At 40.3% G+C, this 18,981-nt stretch overlaps 1 protein-coding gene across 9 annotated transcripts in view; it reads right to left on the reverse strand.

Moving 5' to 3' along the window:
- Nucleotides 1-6,592: 6,592 nt before the first annotated feature.
- The window catches only part of ZMAT4 (zinc finger matrin-type 4), a 370,785-nt gene continuing 358,396 nt past the window's right edge, over nucleotides 6,593-18,981 (reverse strand). For 7 of the 9 annotated variants that reach the window (XM_054499612.2, XM_054499611.2, XM_063668691.1 and 4 more), the window contains one exon: nucleotides 6,593-8,242. In XM_054499612.2, the coding sequence (XP_054355587.1) occupies nucleotides 8,227-8,242 (16 nt within the window). In that variant the 3' untranslated portion in view covers nucleotides 6,593-8,226. The remainder of the gene's footprint in view (nucleotides 8,243-18,981) is intronic. The other 2 variants (XR_010127175.1, XR_010127176.1) reach the window with 2 other exon arrangements.

Consider the following 18,981-nt stretch of genomic DNA (forward strand, 5'->3'; position numbering starts at 1 on the left):
CCTAGCATGAAAAAGGTTGGAAGCTTAGTAATTGCTGGCATAAAAGAGCTAACCAGAACAGAACTCATCTCTGCAGGGGAAAATTAGTAGCACACCTCATCAAGATTGAGGGGGCTGGTGAAATAAACACAACTTCCATTTAGGGACCAGGCTCCAGGAAAAGGGATCTAGGAGTAGAGTGCTAGACAGAGCAGTCATCACTCGGGGCACACGTTGAGGACTGTACAAGGAGACCAAAGCCAGATACGTGAATACATAGCAGTGTGAATAGCACAGGAACCCCAGGTTCTAGGTAGAAGGGCAACAGTATATTCCCAGACCTCTCTCATTGCCAAGCAGGGCTCTTATTGGCTCAGGAACTTCCTAAACCTATCATGCTTCCCACAGAACTAAGCAGAAATAAGTAGGCTCCAACCCACAGGAATTAACTGTCCACCCCCATCATGAGGATTCTGTCTACACACCAACCACATGCCTGCTTCTCTGGTATTCATGATCTGAAGAACTCCTTGAATCATAGGGCAAATTTCTGAACAAAGACAGCATTCTAATCAGTCAACAGTAAAAAAATCAGGGTGTCAAGCGGCAGACATATTTGGAAGACTGGGTTGTTGGAGCTTCATGTCCGTTTGTAGTGAGCCAACTTTCTGGAATTCGGGGCTAACGTGTAGAAAGCTGATTTATGCAGCGAGTTAGGCTCAAACTCACTGAGTTTATGACTCAGCAATGTCTGTCTGACATTTATTACCACTCAAACAGACTGGCGGTCATAAATCTAGCTTCATGTTTAGTTAAATGTCTCCTATCATGAGACAAAGGAACAAAGGGGAGACATCCACAGGTGTGTTATTCATTCTGCACCTCACTAAAGAACAGGAAAGAATGTCAAAATAAATAGGCCGTGCTGTAGTCGATTTATATTTATATGCATATATGCAAGTACGCTGCATACAAATACTATATAAGAACATATGTTGAACTCTGCTCTTCCTGCGGGAAAATGTTGCGAAGCAGCATGTCTTTTCCTTCTGTGCTGGAGTAAAATTGATCTCAGACTCTCCTCACCAGCTGCTCCCAGACACCAAGAGATAGTAGCTTACATAAACAGGTAAGAGAAGGGCTTGTAAATGGCCCATCTCCTCACTTGAATATTCTTCAGCCACATGCAAGGGTGAGGTCCTCATACTGATTAAAAGCCTGAGTGGCTGCTGGCAGAGAGGCATGAGGCTTGAGGGGCAGGAGGGGATGCTGGCAGAGATACACGAGTGAAGATGAGAGGGAAGAGAAAACAGGTGCCTTTTGGGAACTCACGCTGACAACTTCTGGAACACTTTGAGTTTTGCCTTTCTGGGGAGCTATTTGCTACAAGAGTTATACTAGCGCTGATCCTCTCCTTCATAAGGTTCTATTTCACGGCATATTTTTAACAACTCGAATGTTCAAAATAAGGGAGATGGATAACATGGTCTCAAAGATCTCTTCCAGCTCTCCATTCAATGGTTCTGTATTAGACTGCACAGTTATTAGCTAGTTTGATGGTGGAGAAGAGAAGAAGAAATGCACGTAGTAAGTTTGTTTCCTCTTTGCAACTCAAGAAGAAATTCTATTATCCCCACTTTAGATATTGGGTAACTGAAGCTTGCCCAAGATCTCAAGGCCAATGAATGGCAGAATTATATTCTAAATATAGGTTTTCAAATTCCTGTACCATTTCCTCTATAAGAACATTCTTTGAAACTTTATATTTGATAATTAATTACTTAATGTGTAAATATATGATAAACATAATATAATGATCCTTTTACTACTTGTTATAAACTGGATAACTAGAGTTTAGCACAGAAGTGGGTTTTATTATTAGTTTTTCCCTTTTAGGGGTACCCATCTCAATTCTCAGAAAAAGTTGGCTAAAGAGGATAATTTCAAAAGAAAAAGGATATATTTGCCTCAAAGCGCAGCAATAAGTCAGAGAGTATCAGTCATTTCCTACAAATGGGGGCTGTATTCCTTCTTGCACTGCACAGCTACAGAGAAGAGACCCTGAAGTAACGAAAATGTGTTACTAAGTATAAACGGAGAAAGACTGAGTCAATTCCACATGGAGAAAAGTTCGCCATGCATAAGGAAGATGGGCAGTTTTGGAACCCATGAGTGACTAGAAAAAAAAAAAGCTCAAGCACTTAGTTCATTTACAATTCAACACTATCAAAGAAATAAATGGTTGATACAAACCCCCGGGGGAACCTCATTTTATTACACACCCCCATGGGTGGCTTTTAAAGGGTACTTGATTAGGTTTCATCACAATTAAACTCTCTACACCTAAAGGACACCAAAACATGGTAGCTTTTATAAAGATGTAGGAGATGGGCTTGTAATTGGCCTTCAATTAAGTGGTAAAGAAGGGGATAATGAGGAAAGAAGCTTGTAGTCATATAACTAGCTGAACGTGGAAACCTGTTGGCTTTCAAAAAAATACATCTCCAAAATGGCAAATATCTTCTATATACCGACCGTATTGTCCTGTTACCAGTCACCTTTTTTATAGCAATGTGCTCTGGTTAAACCAAAAAGTGGTGGAAAAAAGGACTAAACACCCCAGCGTTCCGAAAATGAGGTCCTTAGAGCCAATCAATATGAAAGCCACCGAGTGGATCTAACAAGTGACAAGAAGAATTGATTCACAAGAAGGATGACAAACTTAAACCATGTATGGATGGCCCTAAAGCCAACAGTGGATGCCCTCCAAATGGGGACAGCTGAGGGTAGGAGTTGTGGTTTCGCTGCGGGGTGTGCTGACTCTGAGGCTCTGAGGTTAAGGGCTGCTGTAGAATGCCTTCCTTGCATAGTGACTGCCCGTGATTCCATTATTCTCAAAATCAGCCAAAAATATTATAATTTTGAAAAATAGAGAAATATTCCGGCTTCTCTGCTTACACATATCTAGTATTAATGAGTTCCCTGGAACTAATATCAGGGAAACAAATCATATCCCCTGATTATGAGATTCTTAGAGACTATTTACAGTCAGAGTAGTGGATTAATGGGATATGAGGTTGACTCAACATGGTAACGCTTTGAATTATCAACAGTAAAATCATTAGCACTAATGTTATGCACCCTGATTAACACCCCATCCAACAATAAAGACAATTTCAAGAAATACGAAAATTTTTAAAAATTGATCTCAAAGTAGACCCCTTGGCCACTGACTTGGTAACCCCAAGGAAACCTCATATTGCTAATTTTGGATGGTCTTAGTGTCAGACACTTAATTGAGCAATAATTCAAGTGGAAAATGCGCTGAGAATTCTCAAAAGAGAGCTGTGAGTAAGGATACAAGAGGGAATCCATTATTGTGTGTACGTTTTCTCATTTTTCTTTAATTAAAAAAATAAAATGAACCAGTCAAATTTGCTACATCACACATTACCTCAACTCTCTGAAGTTGGAGCATCCCTACCTCTCACTGAACCTACTGACCCCCTGAAGGATGAGGGAACTTTAGCCTGGATTTCAAACAACCACCGTTAACTCAAGTTTGACACCGTACAATAGTTTCACGGTATTCCAGAAACAATGTAACCCACTATGGGTGGCTGGTGTTGGGAGGCAAGTAAAATTGGATTTTTTTTTTCCTTCGCTCATATAATTTGAAGATTATAGAATGTAGTTTTTAAAGGTCAGAATGAATTGCTAATTAAGTGAAGGCATTTGAAATTAGCAAATAAAACTGCTACTCAGAATAGTGACTAAGGAGTAATTAATCATAAGGGGAAAATGGCAGCACAGTTCAGCCAGCAGTAAAATCATCTTTTAACTAGTTACCATAGAGCCTCCAGATGGCGTTACTAAGAAACTGTTAGATATTAATTTCATTCTTTTCTCTTTAGGCTATATCATTTAAAAAAATAGTGCTCAACATTTTTCTATGAAGACACAAATCAAGTTCGTCTGCACAGTCTCTCTTGCAGGTATTTAGAAATACGTGGACTAGCTATGATTTCCCTTTACCTTTCACTCAACATGGGAGTGAAGTAAGGATTACATTATCATAGTCTTCACTTTAAATCCAGTCTACTTTTTATATAACTCATTGATGAATCTTGGCATTTTAATTATTATAACACAGAATTACTTAATATACTCCTCAAATCAATGCTAAGACTCCCTCCTTTCCTTCTTTCAAAATGCTTTTTTTGTTTGTTTGTTTGTTTTGAGCAGTCTTGCTCTGTCACACAGGCTGGAGTACAATGGCGCAACCTCGGTTCACTGCAACCTCCGCATCCTGGATTCAAGCGATTCTCCTGCCTCTGCCTCTGGAGTAGCTGGGATTACAGGCATGCACCACCACAGCCAGTTAATTTTTATGTTTTTAGTAGAGATGGGGTTTCACCATGTTGATCATGCTAGTCTTGAACTCCTGACCTCAAGAGATCTGCCAGCCTCAGCCTCCCAAAGTACTGGGATTACAGGCATGAGCCACTGCGCCCAGTCAAAAATGCCTTCTAAAACCATTTTGGTTTGGTTTCCAGGTGCTTTTTGTTTCCCTAGGTGCTATATCTGCCAGTCTTGGGTTAGATGCTCTCAACCCATGCTAGGATTCTACTTCACATCAAAATTTTTATATCTTAAATTTAAAGCCAAATTTACAAACATAAATATTACAATCAAATATTCAGTTGATTTGACATGCACATCTTAAACTAGAAAACAAATTAAGGCAGGATTTATACAGAGATCCATATTTTTAAGCACTTGATATTTATTAATTAGTGAATCCACACCAGAATCCTACGAGGTAGCCTAGCTTGTCTTTATTATAAATAAATTAGGTAGGAGCCAGAAAAAAAAAAAAAAGTCTATCTCCACAATAATATGTTGATTGGACCCTCCTTATTCTGGTCACAAAAGAAAAACAGTTCCTCATAGAAGGTGGTCAAGTGAACAATGAATATTTTCTTTGGATGGAATATAGAGAGAGTATAGTTATTTTATTACCTGGCAGTTTAAAAAGGTAATTTTCTTAGTGGGGTTTTAATATCCTGTGTTCACACTGACCAGTCAGAAATTTCCAACTCAAAACATCAGCTTTGGAAGAGTTAGGATGCCCCACACTCCACCCCCAGCCCCATCCAGAAGGTTCACATTTTCCTATGGGAGTTTTAGAAAAATACTAAAATTTTTCATCCTTTGGTCTGGTTGACCTAATAAACTCATGTCAATAGAAAAGTGTAAAGACTCTTTCAGTTCCAATTTATGCTTATATATGTCATCTAACAGGCAAGTGAAACACAAATCCTATTTTTCTTTGTAGTCAAGCAATTGCAGATGAGAATTTTATTACTACTTTATCAGCCAAAGGAATCACTGTAGTCCCCTCTACTTAGCAGATTACTTTATGACTATATTTATTAGTTCACTGGGCTTTGGAGACTAAATTTAACGAAGCCTCATTATTTTGGGTTTCACTACCATGGCATTTGTGGCCTCTGGCACAGGTGCTAGCCTGAAGCTTACCTCTGTACTGATGAAGAAAAACTTTTCGCAAAGTAAATTAACTGCATGACCAAGGCTATAGAAGTGTTTTATCTTCTTAAGAAGACAGTTTCAACCACATAACCACTAACCTTTTAAATGCAAATAATTTTACTCTGATATAGTATAAAGAGTCCATTAAGCTTGCGTGTTTTGAATAATTTTTGAATAATTTTTCCCCCACTGCAGCAAAACTTTAAATGGGCAGTATTTGGTTAGTTTAGTTAACATTATTATAAAAACTCTGGAATAGTAAAAATACTTTAAATATTGATAATTTGAATAGCTTCACTCTTTCAAATATATGGGTTCTCTCCTAGGTCCCTTGAATTAACATTTTACAGAAAATCACTTGACTCATGTTCTCAGCTTGCCCGGAGTCTCTGCTGGGACCACGTGTCAGCAGCTCCGGGTGGACTGGACGTAAGACAGGGACACACCCAGGTCTGTGTGGGTCTCTTTCCTCTCCTTCAGAATTGATTTTGTTATTTGAAAACATTTACCTTCCATCCCACTCCCATCCACTAATAAAAAAATGGGAAGGTAAGATATAACTTAGCTGAACAAACATAACCACAGCAAACCAAACAGAAAAGACAACCACAAACAGTTAGCTTCCCAAGTAGGAATCTTTCCATTCCAGAATTCCCAAAATGTAAACAACATTAGCAGCCCCTTCCTGCTGAAAACTAATATGTCATCTCCAGGGCACACTAGAATGATAATTTCCATTATCTGCATGGGCAAAAATAAAGAATTTGAAAACAAACAAACACACAAAACCTCTGGCAGGGTATTCACTTGCATTTGACAGGTTGCCAAGGAGGAATGGTATTTAGATGAGGAATTCTGAAATAATCTGATTATTATGGCCGGAAGCTTATCTATAAAGGGTTTGGCATAGCCTCTCTGTAAAGTAAAAGAAATCTATGTTCATAGACTTTTCTATATTAGGTTATTTTAAAAAAACAAACACACACACACACACACACACACACACACGCACAGCACTTTAGGGCATAAGCTCACTCACTAAACCCAAACAGAAACAGTGTTTTGTTGTTGCTGCTGTTTTTACTTGGACAATGCTTATTTTACAGCGGAATTGACAAATAAAGCCTTATTTTACACATCTTAAGAAACACCATCACAGGAGGTTTGTAGGTCGGCTGTGTGCTTTCCAAAACAGCAAAATAGATTCTTCCCATCCAACCCTCTTTCCTCTCGTAGAGTAGGGTGTGGTTGGTGGGGCTTCCTCTCTCTGCAGGCACAGAAACTGGCAGACCTGGTCCCTCCTGAGTGGGCCCTGCTCAAGGGAATGGTGCCAGATTTTGAACACAGGGTAACAGGCTCCTTCATAACAACACTGTGCATTTCTGTGTCATTTTGTTTATTGCTCACTGAGTTGTCGCCACCTCAGCTCTTGGTGGAAAACAGTGGGTATCCAGAAATTGCTGACACAAGAAGATGGATTGCCTATGGTCTCTAGGGACACAGGGCAGCCCCAGCCAGATCCCAGCTGGTCCATGCAGGGCATTGTCAGTAGAAGCTCAACGTCCCACTTTGTAACCAGGCTGCAAGACACCAAGTCCGGTCACCATGGAAAAGAATTAAACCTAGAGAAAGAGCCTCATGATCTGCACGCAGACGCTCCCCATCAGAAAGCAACTGTTTTCCTTATCGGTCATGCTCTTTCCAAAGTGACTAAGTCTTGGCTCAGCAGTAGGACTTCGGTGAGAAACATAAGAAATAGGGGACCCCGCCTAGCCCAAGGCCACCATTTCTTCAGAATTTTCTCACTTCTTTCCAAACCATCAGTATCCCCCAATTAAAGCCCACAGTTCAGGCCAAACATCGTAAAAAAAAAAAATACTCATTTATTTCCATCTCATTGTGGGGTTTATAATTCTTCTTTTGGATGCTTTTGGGGAAAAAAATTCACCAAGGTCAAGGGCTATGAAGACGTTTTTGCCTAAGAAGATCATCATGCAGGCAGACTAATTCTTTTCCTAAGCTATTATTTGGCAACTTGCAAGGAGGACTTGGCTTAACCTTGAGAAACTGTTCTTTGAATGATCAGAAAAAAAGATGAGAATTCTTCCTTTATTTACTCTCTTCGTCTTCATTGTTCAGATGGTAAACCTGGCTCCTGTGCTTGGAGAACAGAGAAGGACTGGTATTTATTTATCCATTTGGTATTTTCCACTAATAGTGATCTGTTCTGGTTCTGTGCATGTCACCCTTAACTGTGTCCAACATGATGAGAAAAGAATGTATATGTCTGGATAGAGGTGGTTTACATCACACTCATTGAGGATTTAACAGAATAATTATGCTCTGAGGAAATCTAGAATAAATTGGAAATTTAAATTTTTCCACTTTCAGTTTGAATAATGCTCCAACTGTTTGCTATAGGATTATAATTTAGAACATGTGCTAAATATGTTATCAGGAAAGAATTTAAAAATCCATCCAAATATCATAACTTACCCCAAAATTAAAAAAAGGAAAAAGAAAAAAGAAACCTCATTCATTTCCAAAAATCAAGATCGGTTGTATGTGAATCTGTGAATCCTTGTAAGAAATGTTTATTGTTCAAGAAAGAAGCCTCCTCTGGTGGTTGATAAGCAATTCTCCACAGCAGAGAAATGCTGATATTTTGTTCTTATCTCTTGATTGATGCTTTCACTATTTATTCTTCAGGCTATAAGACAGAAGGAAACACAGTGTTACCTTCTTTCATAATTACAAATTCCAACACCTCTTTCTCCCCCCACCCACTGTCTCCCTTCTACTTCTCATATTACCTTAACCATCAAATTCAAATGCATCTGAATTTGTAAAGTTAATCTTTCAGGTTCTAAATAACCTGTATATATAATATCTCCATTACCAATGCCATCTCCACATATGTACAAGAAAATTTATAGCTCTACATTGTCAATCCAGACACTAAATTCATTCCAAATGTTCTTAAAATAAAAATAATGAATTGATTTTTATTTATGGCATGCTGCATACACCCATCTTTAAGTTTCAGGTATAACTACATGCAGAACCCTCTTGTTGAAAGTGGAGAGCAACATTACAGTGGCTAAATTTCAAATTAATATAAGCCTTGTTCTCCACTCATTCAAAATTTTCTCTGTTAGATGAATAGAAAAAAAAAAAATGTTTCTGGGCCGGGTGCAGTGGCTCATGCCTGTAATCCCAGCACTTTGGGAGGTGGAGGTGGGCAGATCACGAGGTCAGGATATCAAGACTATCCTGGCCAACATGGTGAAACCCCGTCTCTACTAAAAATACAAAAATTAGCTGGGCATGGTAGTGTGCCTGTAGTCCCAGCTACTCAGGAGGCTGAGGCAGGAGAATCGCTTGAACCTGATGCAGTGAGCCGAGATCGCGCCACTGTACTCCAGCCTGGCAACAGAGCAAGACTCTGTCTCAAAAAAACAAAAACAAAAACAAACAAACAAAAAAATTCTTTCTGGCTTTACTTGCAAAAAGTATTGATTTAATCAAATTGAGAGCTAATTTTTGAAGGATTTTTAGTTTTGTTTTTTTCTTTATGACAACAAGATACTACCTCTTACCACATGCCTACTACGTGTCATGAATTTTACATTTACTTTACATTTTAATTTAATCCACAGACCACTTTTACTATGTGTACCATTTCCACCCCTTTTAAAGGTGAGAACACTGAGGTTTCACTTGGCTAAATTAATGGCACAAGATCAAACAGCTGTTAAGGGGTGGAACTTGAACCCTGGAAAAACTCAAAAGCAGGAGGTGAGAGAGCTTGTTGACATCTTCTGCCGGGGATTTCTCGAATGCTGCTGAAGAAGTGCTCCAGCTGAAAGGAGGCTGCTGGAAAAGCATCTTCTAGTGGTGGCTGTTTCCCTTAAAGAATATTTTAGAGGGAAGGGTGGCAAAAGTGTTAGAGCAGGTTAGACTCTTTTCACAGGTTTTCCCATCTTCCATCGCTAAGGTCCAAATGTCTCACTGGCAATCTGGTAAATGAAAATTCAAAAGCTACAAAAGAAAATTCTATCACTCACCTAGAAACACAGAGCATATGTTGAAATTTCATCTTCCAAAAAAAAGTGCTGTCATAGAATATTCTTAGGATCTGAATAAGAAGTTGAACATTGTTGGTATAATGTAGACTAAAAAAATTGAGACTATATGCATATTTTTAAAAATAGCTTTGAAATATTTGAAATTTTGCCTTAGCATTACCGTGGTAGCTATAGCCACTTTTTAGTAGTTGTTATAAAAATTAAAATCCTGTTTTAGAATCTCATACTCTGCTACCATCCGGTCATGACCTAAGGAAATTCAACCGTCCTTGTCATCTTCACAAATTAATGTGACATAAGAGTTGAAAGTTCTCACTGAGCAAATAAGTATAATTTCATTTTTATAAACTTCAAAGATGAACACTTTTGAGATTAAAATGAGTTTGAAGGACAGCATCTTCACGTAACAGTAAGAAGACCAAACATTCACAGCTAAACAGTCTTTAGTCATGATTACATAGTTAGAGAAAATCAGATGAAAGGGTTTTTTTCTTAAACTTATAGTAAAAGTGGTATATTAAGAACTTAAACCCATAATGAGGAAAAATATCACACTTTTCCTTTTTATAGTCATCGTAATTATTCAGATCCTTTCTGAATACATAGAAATAATGACAAATTAAAATGTATTTCAGTTCCATATAGCTTTTGTAATTATTCATCCATTACTGTTATTTTTGCTGGAAAGGCTACTTCATATTTTAGTCAGCATCCCATTTGATACAAAAGAACACGGAAAATTTCACTGCTATTAATAAACATGCAGCCATCCAATCCAAGAAGAAAATTCTTTTTCATCTGAGAGATAAGCTGCATAATTCATGTATTTTCAGAAATTTCTTTAAATAGAAAATTGAAGAAAGGCATAGGGAAAAAAATTCATCACATAGCTTCCATTTGTGGCGAAAGGGCAGTCTTTGTTCTCGGACAGCCTTAAATATGATTCCATCTGAAGACACAATTTCAATTGTGCCATATATGTACCAATCATACTCAGATAGCTCATCTTCTTTTTGACATATATGAAACCACAAACATGATGAAAACATGGCCTCAGTTTCACATTTGCATATTTGCTACCTTTTTTTTTTTTTTTTGAGACTGAGTCACGCTTTGTTGCCCAGGCTGGAGTGCAGTGGCACAATCTCAGCTCACTGCAACCTCTGCCTCCCAGGTTCAAGCAATTCTCCTGCTTCAGCCTCCCAAGTAGCTGAGATTACAGCCACGTGCTACCACACCTGGCTAATTTTTGTATTTTTAGTGGATACAGGGTTTTGCCATGTTGGCCAGGCTGGTCTCAAACTCCTGACCTCAGGTGATCCACCCACCTCGGCCTCCCAAACCGCTGGGATTACAGATGTGAGCCACTGCGTCGGGCCCACATTTGCTACCTTTCTAAGACTAATGTAACTGAGTGTTAATAGGGAATTTTCATAGGGTCTCAGGAAGCAGTTAGAAAAATGTTGGGCAATTTGGAATGGGTACCTCTGCCTTCCCAAAAGAGAAGTGTCCCTGTCAGGGAATGTGGTGCGACATAGAACTTCTGTGATGTTCAGCCCCTATTGAAGGCTGGGCCACACGGGGCATGTGGCAGCCTTCTAGCACAAGCCAGATGAGAATCACATCTGTAGGAACAGGCATGTCCAAAAGCTTCCGCTTCTTCCACCGCTAGTCTTTCCCCTTATTCTCATCCTGAAGGTCCAGGATAGGGGGATTCTCTGACCTGGTTTTGAGACAGAAATCTTAAGATAGACTAGTAATGACCATTGAAAATGGTCTCACCTTGGCCGAGTGCGGTGGCTCACGCCTGTAATCCCAGCACTTTGGGAGACTGAGGCGAGAGGATCATGAAGTCAAGAGATCAAGACCATCCTGGCCAACATGGTGAAACCCTGTCTCTACTAAAAATACAAAAATTAGCTGGGCATGGTGGCATGCTCCTATAGTCCTAGCTATTTGGGAGGCTGAGGCAGGAGAATTGCTTGAACCAAGGAGGCAGAGGTTGCACTGAGCTGAGATTGTGCCACTGCACTCCAGCCTGGTGACAGAGCAAGACTCTGACTCAAAAAAAAAAAAAAAAAAAAAAAAAGACCAGAGATGTATACAATCTTCTTGAGATATTAACAATATGGAGGAAGAATGAAGAAAGCACTTTGACCATGTGAGTTTGAAGGTGGCAGCTAGAGAAATATATAATGATTAATTGGTCCCACACTGAATGTAAACTGTTCAATAAGCCAGTGAAAAAACAGAGCAGAGCATCCTTAGCCATGATGAAGCCTAATTTCTGATAGCCAGGTAGCAAGCTTACAGTGGCAAGGAAAAGGCAATCATGGGCCATGGTTTACATGAAATGATATGGCCAGAGTTTGTTAGGAGAGGAGGAGTCATGTCTAAGGCATTTTTCACAAAAATGTTGCTGAACAGTCATGACTCGGAACTTGTTCAGCCTATTGCCTGAGAACTGAATGACATCCAAGGACGTAACACTTTGGCCCCGTAAATTAAAATAGTGCAGTGATAAACCAAATGAAGTTATATTTCCAAAATTGAACATCTCCTAATTTCTATTCTTGCATTTCCTAACTTGGCCAATAAATATTCAAGACAAAAGTGCAGCGTTATCCCTGGCCACTTCCTTTTTCTCCCTCAGCCCATAATCAATCAATCCCAAATCTTATTGGTCTCCTACTTCACTCTTAAATGTCCCATTTCCTCTGCATCCCCTGCCCCATGTCCTACTCCTGGTCCGTGGCATTGCACTGGTTTTCTATCTGGGATGTTTGCAGTCAGCTCTGTGGCTTCATCACACTGGTGCTGCAATGCCTCACTGGGTTCCCAGCACCTTCTGAGAAAATAAAAATGTCTTAATATGACACATAAAGGTCACTGTAATGTCACTGGCATCTTCTTCTCCATTCCTGTCTTTTAATCATTACTCCTTGCGATTACTCCACCTATCCGGATCACAGAAAATCAGGTGAGGCTCCTCTACGTGCTGGCTCTCACATGTTGCCATGGTTGGTGCAGGCTGTTCCTTCTGTTTGGAAACTCATCCCCCACCTCTCTGCTTGCCCAGCCTCTCTTATCCCCCTTGGTGGAAATCTGCTTCTTCCAGATCATGTTTCCTGAATTTACCCTGACACAACAAAATGTATTTGGAGTATTTTGAGCAACCACCTGGGAGTGGAGAACAAAACTTTAAAATGCCCAAGCTACAGCAGGAAACTGCTGTGCTTAAGACAAGGGGCACAAGGTGTCTTGCTTCTGAAAAGGGTGAATGTCAGGGGGATGAGGGGGTTTGGAGAAAAAAAAAAGAGAAGAGAAAGAGAATATGAGAGAAGGGGAAGAGGCCTAGAGAGAATGGAATCAGGAAGATGGCTTTGTGCTCTGCATGGTGCTAGCTCTGCATGACAACCAAATCTTAATACAGTCGTCTAGACAAATAAAATACTTCCAAAGTGGTAATTTTTATTGGAAGTCTATGTAGTCTGATTGATACAGGGAGTGGGAAAAAGAAGCACTCAAATGTACAGGGGGAGAAAGATGAAGAGAGATCATTAAGATGTTGGGAATCAAAAGCGGAGGCAGGACTTTGGACCCTAACAGGTTATAGACTTTGTTGAGTAGTCCTAAGCCCATTCAGGACGACTGAAAGTAGAATGGGGTTCAGCTGACACCTCTGAGATCTGATGAACATACAATTTATCCAAAACCTTCTTGAAAAAAACAAATCCCAAATGTTTTAACCCGTGGAATAAAGAAATAATTTAAGAAAACTCAGGCTAATTCAGAGAAAAGTCAGGTACTGGGAACATTCAAGAAATTGTGAACATTCAGAAGTATAGCACTTTTAAAATGAATTCAGCTCTTCTGCTTCCTAATACATATACACTAGCAAAATTGATAAGAACGATTTGTAATTGACTTACCAAAACACCTAAGAAAACAAGCCTCCTCTGCTTATATGGAATTTGCATTGTTTATATGCAAGTGAACACTCCTGATGTGCTTCAGAACAGTTTATTCCCTTAAGAAGGCAAATATTCTCTTTATAATCTTGTTTACACTATTCTTTTGCTTTGCAAAACATTTTTCATAAAATCACAAAATAATGAAATGCTAGAGCCAGAAGGGATCCCAGAGATTATCTAGGGAGGTCGAACATCATCATTTTACAGACGAGGAAACTTGCTGGAACTCCTAATACACACACATCCTCCTCATTCCTGAGATCCACAACATCACAACCTGACCTCCATTATTTGTGTGACTCCATTCCCTTCTACTTTGGGGGTTCTGGCTACAGCTGAGGCAGAGCAAGGGGTCTGCAAAGTGCTAGGCTTTGAGCATCATCAGGACCCTGTAACCAAAAAATAAAATTCTAAGAAACCCTCCCCATAACCACTAGAATGGACTTCCTGCTCAGCCAGGGCTCTTTTAAAATTTAACCTCAGAAACTGTTTCAGGCCATGATGGGAAATGGGGGTCGGACTTGCCTCATTATTCCTCTCCAGCATGAACATCAACACAGACTTTAAGTCTGATAAGAAACACTTTGCAACCTATTTTCTCTGGAGCCTACTATCTGAAGGCTTCCTCTGCAAATAAAAACTTGTGTCTCTGCAACCCTTTATCTTAACCCAGACATTCCTTTCTGTTAATCCCAGGTCTTTAGACAAACTCAACCAATTCTCAACCAAAAAATGTTTAAATTTACCTATAGCCTGGAAGCCTCTGAACCACATCTCTAGTTGTCCCGCCTTTCTGGACCAAACCAATATACTTTTTAAATGTATTTGATTGATGTCTGTTGCCTCCCTAAAATATATAAAACCAAGCTACACCCCGACCACCTTGAGCACATGTTCTCAGGACCTCCTGAAGGCTGCATCGCGGGCCATAGTAACTCATATTTAGCTAAGAATACATCTATTTAAATATTTTACAGAGTTTAGCTCTTTTTGTCGATGACAACACATTAGCCTCCTCATCTGAAGTGAGAGAGTTCAGTACCCCTCTTCTATTCACTTACAGAACTCAAAATCTGGTTAATCCTTGTTTGTTTCCAACCCCTGGCTCCTGCATTCTCTCCCCTAATCTTTCCTGACTCCCCTCTTCCTCTCGCCCCTTTCTAGTTATAACTTTCTTTTATTGTTTCCTTTATTGTATTTTTCTTTCTCTTTTATTTTTTTGAGACAGAGTCTTGCTTTGTCACCCAGGCTGGAGTGGTGCAGTGGCACCATCTCAGCTCACTGCAACCTCTGCCTCCTGGGTTCAAGCGATTCTCCTGCCTCAGCTTCCAAAGTAGCTGGGATTACAGGCACCCGCCACCATGCCTGGCTAATTTTTGTAGTTTTAGTAGAGACAGGGGTTCCCATGTTAGCCAGGCTGGTCTTGATCTCCTGACCTCATGATCCACCCGCCTCGGCCTCCCAAAGTGCTGGGATTACAGGGATGAGCCACAACAACCGGCCTTTTATTGCATTTTTCTAAGTGCTTTTCTTTATTGTTTCAGTAGCCATGTCACATTGCAATATTTTGTGTACTGTCTGTGTCCTCTTCAAGGAAGCCTGGGGACTGTGTCTCTCTATTTGTGTATTTTCAATGCTTGCTACACATTAAAGCCCTGACACACATTAAAACGTAATCTTTTGTAAATAAACACATGAGGAAAATGAGAAAAGGAATCACTTGGCACCTTGGGAAGAAGCCTCACTCCCAGATCCTCACATTTCTCATTGACTGTCCTATCCCGGGCAAGTCCATTCCCATCCTGCATTTTCAAATAAGAAAAACAATTAGGTGTTGAAAGCATCTATATCTCTATTCTTATCTCCTTCTACTATTCTTGTAATGTATTCAAAGTGCTTGTGATTGAAAGTTAGATTTTAAACTTGATTTTAAACTTCCATACCAATTGTTACTAATTGGATGTTCATGTACATGGTTATTAATTTCATTTAGCCTCAGTTTATTCATCTATAAAACAAAGACATCGATAATATCTTCCTCCTAGGAATGTCATGAAGATTAAATGATACAATGTAGATGAATGTGACCAGTAACCACTAAACATTTAGAAATGCTTGTTTCCTTACTCTTAGTTACTTGAAAGAAAAATTTCTGATGTAGCTCTTGTACGATAGAGTTTGTCGGGTCTTTTTTCCAAGTTCTTGAGGTGGAGGTCTAAGCCCTTGGGATTTCCCAAATGATAGCAGTATCTTTGTAATTCATGGTGGAACTTGACAGCTTATGCTAATGAGGTGACTCATAGTGAGTCCCTAGATAGATTCAGGATGAAATCTGGCCATGCTGGAAACATAAACTGTGTGATTAGAGGGTTGAGGCCAAATAATAGTAGCCCAACCTTTAGGGAGAAGAGAGAGGCTGGACAATGAGTTCAGTCACATGACCAATACTTCAGTCATACCTAAGTAATGAAAGCATAGTAAAACTCTGGACACCAAAGCTCAGTTGAGTGAGCACATCAGCATGATGAGAGAGTATTGTGTCTTGATAAGACAGCTGAGTGCAAAGAGGTTCCCAGAAAAACTCCAACCAGCCTGTGCACTGGGGTGGAGCCTCAGGAACTTGGCACCCTGTGCAGTGGACAAGGAGCCTGGCCCCTCCTCTTCCTGTGTGGAACCTGGGATTCAAGCTGCGGGCAGGAAACACACCAGCAGGGACTCTGGCTTGTGAAGGGTCCCTCTTTCCCTTTTTTCCCTTTTCACCCAATAAAATCCTGTCTTACTCACCTTTTAAATTGTCTGCAAGCCTAAATTTTTGTGGCCATGTGACAAGGACCTTATCTTTAGCTGAACTAAAGAAAAGTCCCACAGCCCTGATTTCACAAGAAGAGGACATACAAGCTCCGCATTTGGGACCCTCCTAGACCTTCTTATATACATCTTGTCATTTGGTTGGTCCTGATTTGTAGCCTTCATAATAAAACTGTAATTGCAAGTCTAGCTCTCTCCCGAGTTCTGACATTCCTTCTAGGTATCAAACCTGAGGGAGTAATGGGAACCCCAAATTTGTAGCCAATTGGTCAGAAGTGCAGGTGTCCTGGGACCCTCAGAGCTTGCAGCTGACATCTGAAGTGAGGGCGGTCTTGCTGAAGTCTGTGCCCTTAAGTTGTGAAGTCTGCACTAACTCTAGGTAGTTAGCGTCAGAATTGCATTGCAATATTGCAGTAGCAAACCTCTCTGATTCTGATTCTGGTTCTGGTTTTTAGTATACAGAGCCCAATCCCACTCCACACTGGCAGACACAGAGAGCACCCAAGATGCCAGGCCAGGAATTTCTCTGCAGGGGAGCATATGGCAGATGCAGTTCAATAGGTGCCCAAGAGTGAGGTTTACTATAAAATGCCCAACTTCAAATCCCAGTTCTGGCATGTAGTAGCTCTGTAGCTCTTGCCTCAGTTTCCTGAACTATAAAATGGGGATAATATAATAACACAGAGACCTCACAGGGCTGCTTTGAAGATTAAATGAATTAATATATCGAAGTATTACATACCTGGTACATATGGAGCAACAAATAAATGTGATCTATTATTTATTATTTATTTGCTACATGAGCCTCGGTTTTAGGCTAAGTCAATTACTAAGTTATATAATTGGCAGAAACAGAGACAGGGGACTGAAGTCAGATATACCTTCTAGAAGCCAAGAGCAGCCCTGGTTTTACCTGTTCAAGGGCAAGCAAAGGATCATGGGAAGTGGTGGGATGTGGCGAAAAGATGGTGGAAGTGGGGGAATGTTAATATTTGATGAGTTCACAATTCTTCCCTCAACAAAGGGTATAATGGTCTAGTCTACACTGCCCACTTAGGTACCCAGTAGCCATGTGTGGCTATTTAAATGTAAAATAATTAAAATTAAATACAATTTAAAATTCAGTTCCTCAGTCACACTAGCCACTTTCAAGTATTAGCAATCGAGTCTGGCCAGTGGCTACTGTGTTATAAAGTAGATACAAAACATGTCGCTCACCACGGAACATTCCACTGGACAGTTCTGGGCTAGTGTCACTGAAAGTGTCTGAAATCAGATATGTTTTGACATGCAAATAAATCCGCTGATTTTTCCCAAATAGAAAATAAAATGAAAAAAATAACAGGTGAATTTGATAGAGAAATGAGCCACTGCTATGTTGTAATAATTTATGTCTCTCTCTCAAACACTGCAGTGCCTCAAAGTGCAGGGAGCAGGGAAAGGGAAAATGTCGGACTCCCCTTTAGCTCACGAGCACGTCTCTTGGGGTACACATTCTGTGAAAATCTAGAGTCCCACAGTGCCAGCAATTACTACTATGCTCAGGTCAGCCACTGGCAGGAGTGGAAAGTTACTCTCCAAAGCTGGCCCTCGGGCAGAGTGGGACTGAAGGATGGAGAGGCAGAGCAGCAGGTGCAAGGGATGAATTGGCAGAAGTATGTTTTGTTGGGGGGAGGAATGTGTGATGGAGAGGCCGGAGGGGAGGGAAGGACTGGGAACAGAAGCAGTGAAGTTTGAGAAGAAGCACTGTATGTGGTAGGTTGCTGAGAAGGAGAATGGGAAGTAGTGTGGAATGGGATGCAGTCCTGCTTGCAGAAGGAACGCGCCAGGCTGAGATGGAGAAAAAGAAGTTGGGAAGCTGATGGAGACCAGGGAGCCTGTACTCATGTGTGGGCCACCGAGGGGTCAGGGAGGACCCTGGTACAAGGGCTGGCCTACGAGCAGTAGAAAAAGCAGTAATATGATCATCCGATTTTTAATTTAATTTTGCTTTATTTATTTATTTACTTACTTATTTATTTATTTTTAGAGACAGGATCTCACTCTGTCACCCAGGCTGGAGTGCAGTGGTGTGATCATAGCTCACTGAAGTCTCAAACTCCTGGGCTCAGGTGATCCTCCCACCTCAGGCTCTGGAGTAGCTGAGACTACACGTACATGCCACCACTCCCAGCTAATTGTTTTATTTTTTGTAGATACAATGTGGCACTATGTTGCCCGGGCTGGTCTCCAACTCCTGGCCTCAACTGATCCTCCCGCTTCTGCCTCTCAAAGTGCTGGAATTATACGCATGAACCAGTGTGCCTGACCTCATACAATTTTTATAACAAATTATTTGATAATAATTATACTATCAGGACAACTCTGAAACAACATTAGGTAACAGAATAAGTGAACTGTGGAAGAGAATGAAATGAAGATCGATCAACACAATGGATTTATCACTAAATGGCTGCATTGGAAATGTCACTTCATCTCCGCAAGCCTCAATTTCTTCATCTATTCAATGAAGAATTGGACCAGGCCATTCCCTAAGTTCCTTTCACCTCCACCAGGCTGAATGCCTGTGGCCTGGCCAA

The sequence above is a fragment of the Pongo pygmaeus genome, chromosome 7 (assembly GCF_028885625.2).
Source record: "Pongo pygmaeus isolate AG05252 chromosome 7, NHGRI_mPonPyg2-v2.0_pri, whole genome shotgun sequence".
In the NCBI taxonomy this organism is placed as follows: Eukaryota; Metazoa; Chordata; class Mammalia; order Primates; family Hominidae; genus Pongo; species Pongo pygmaeus.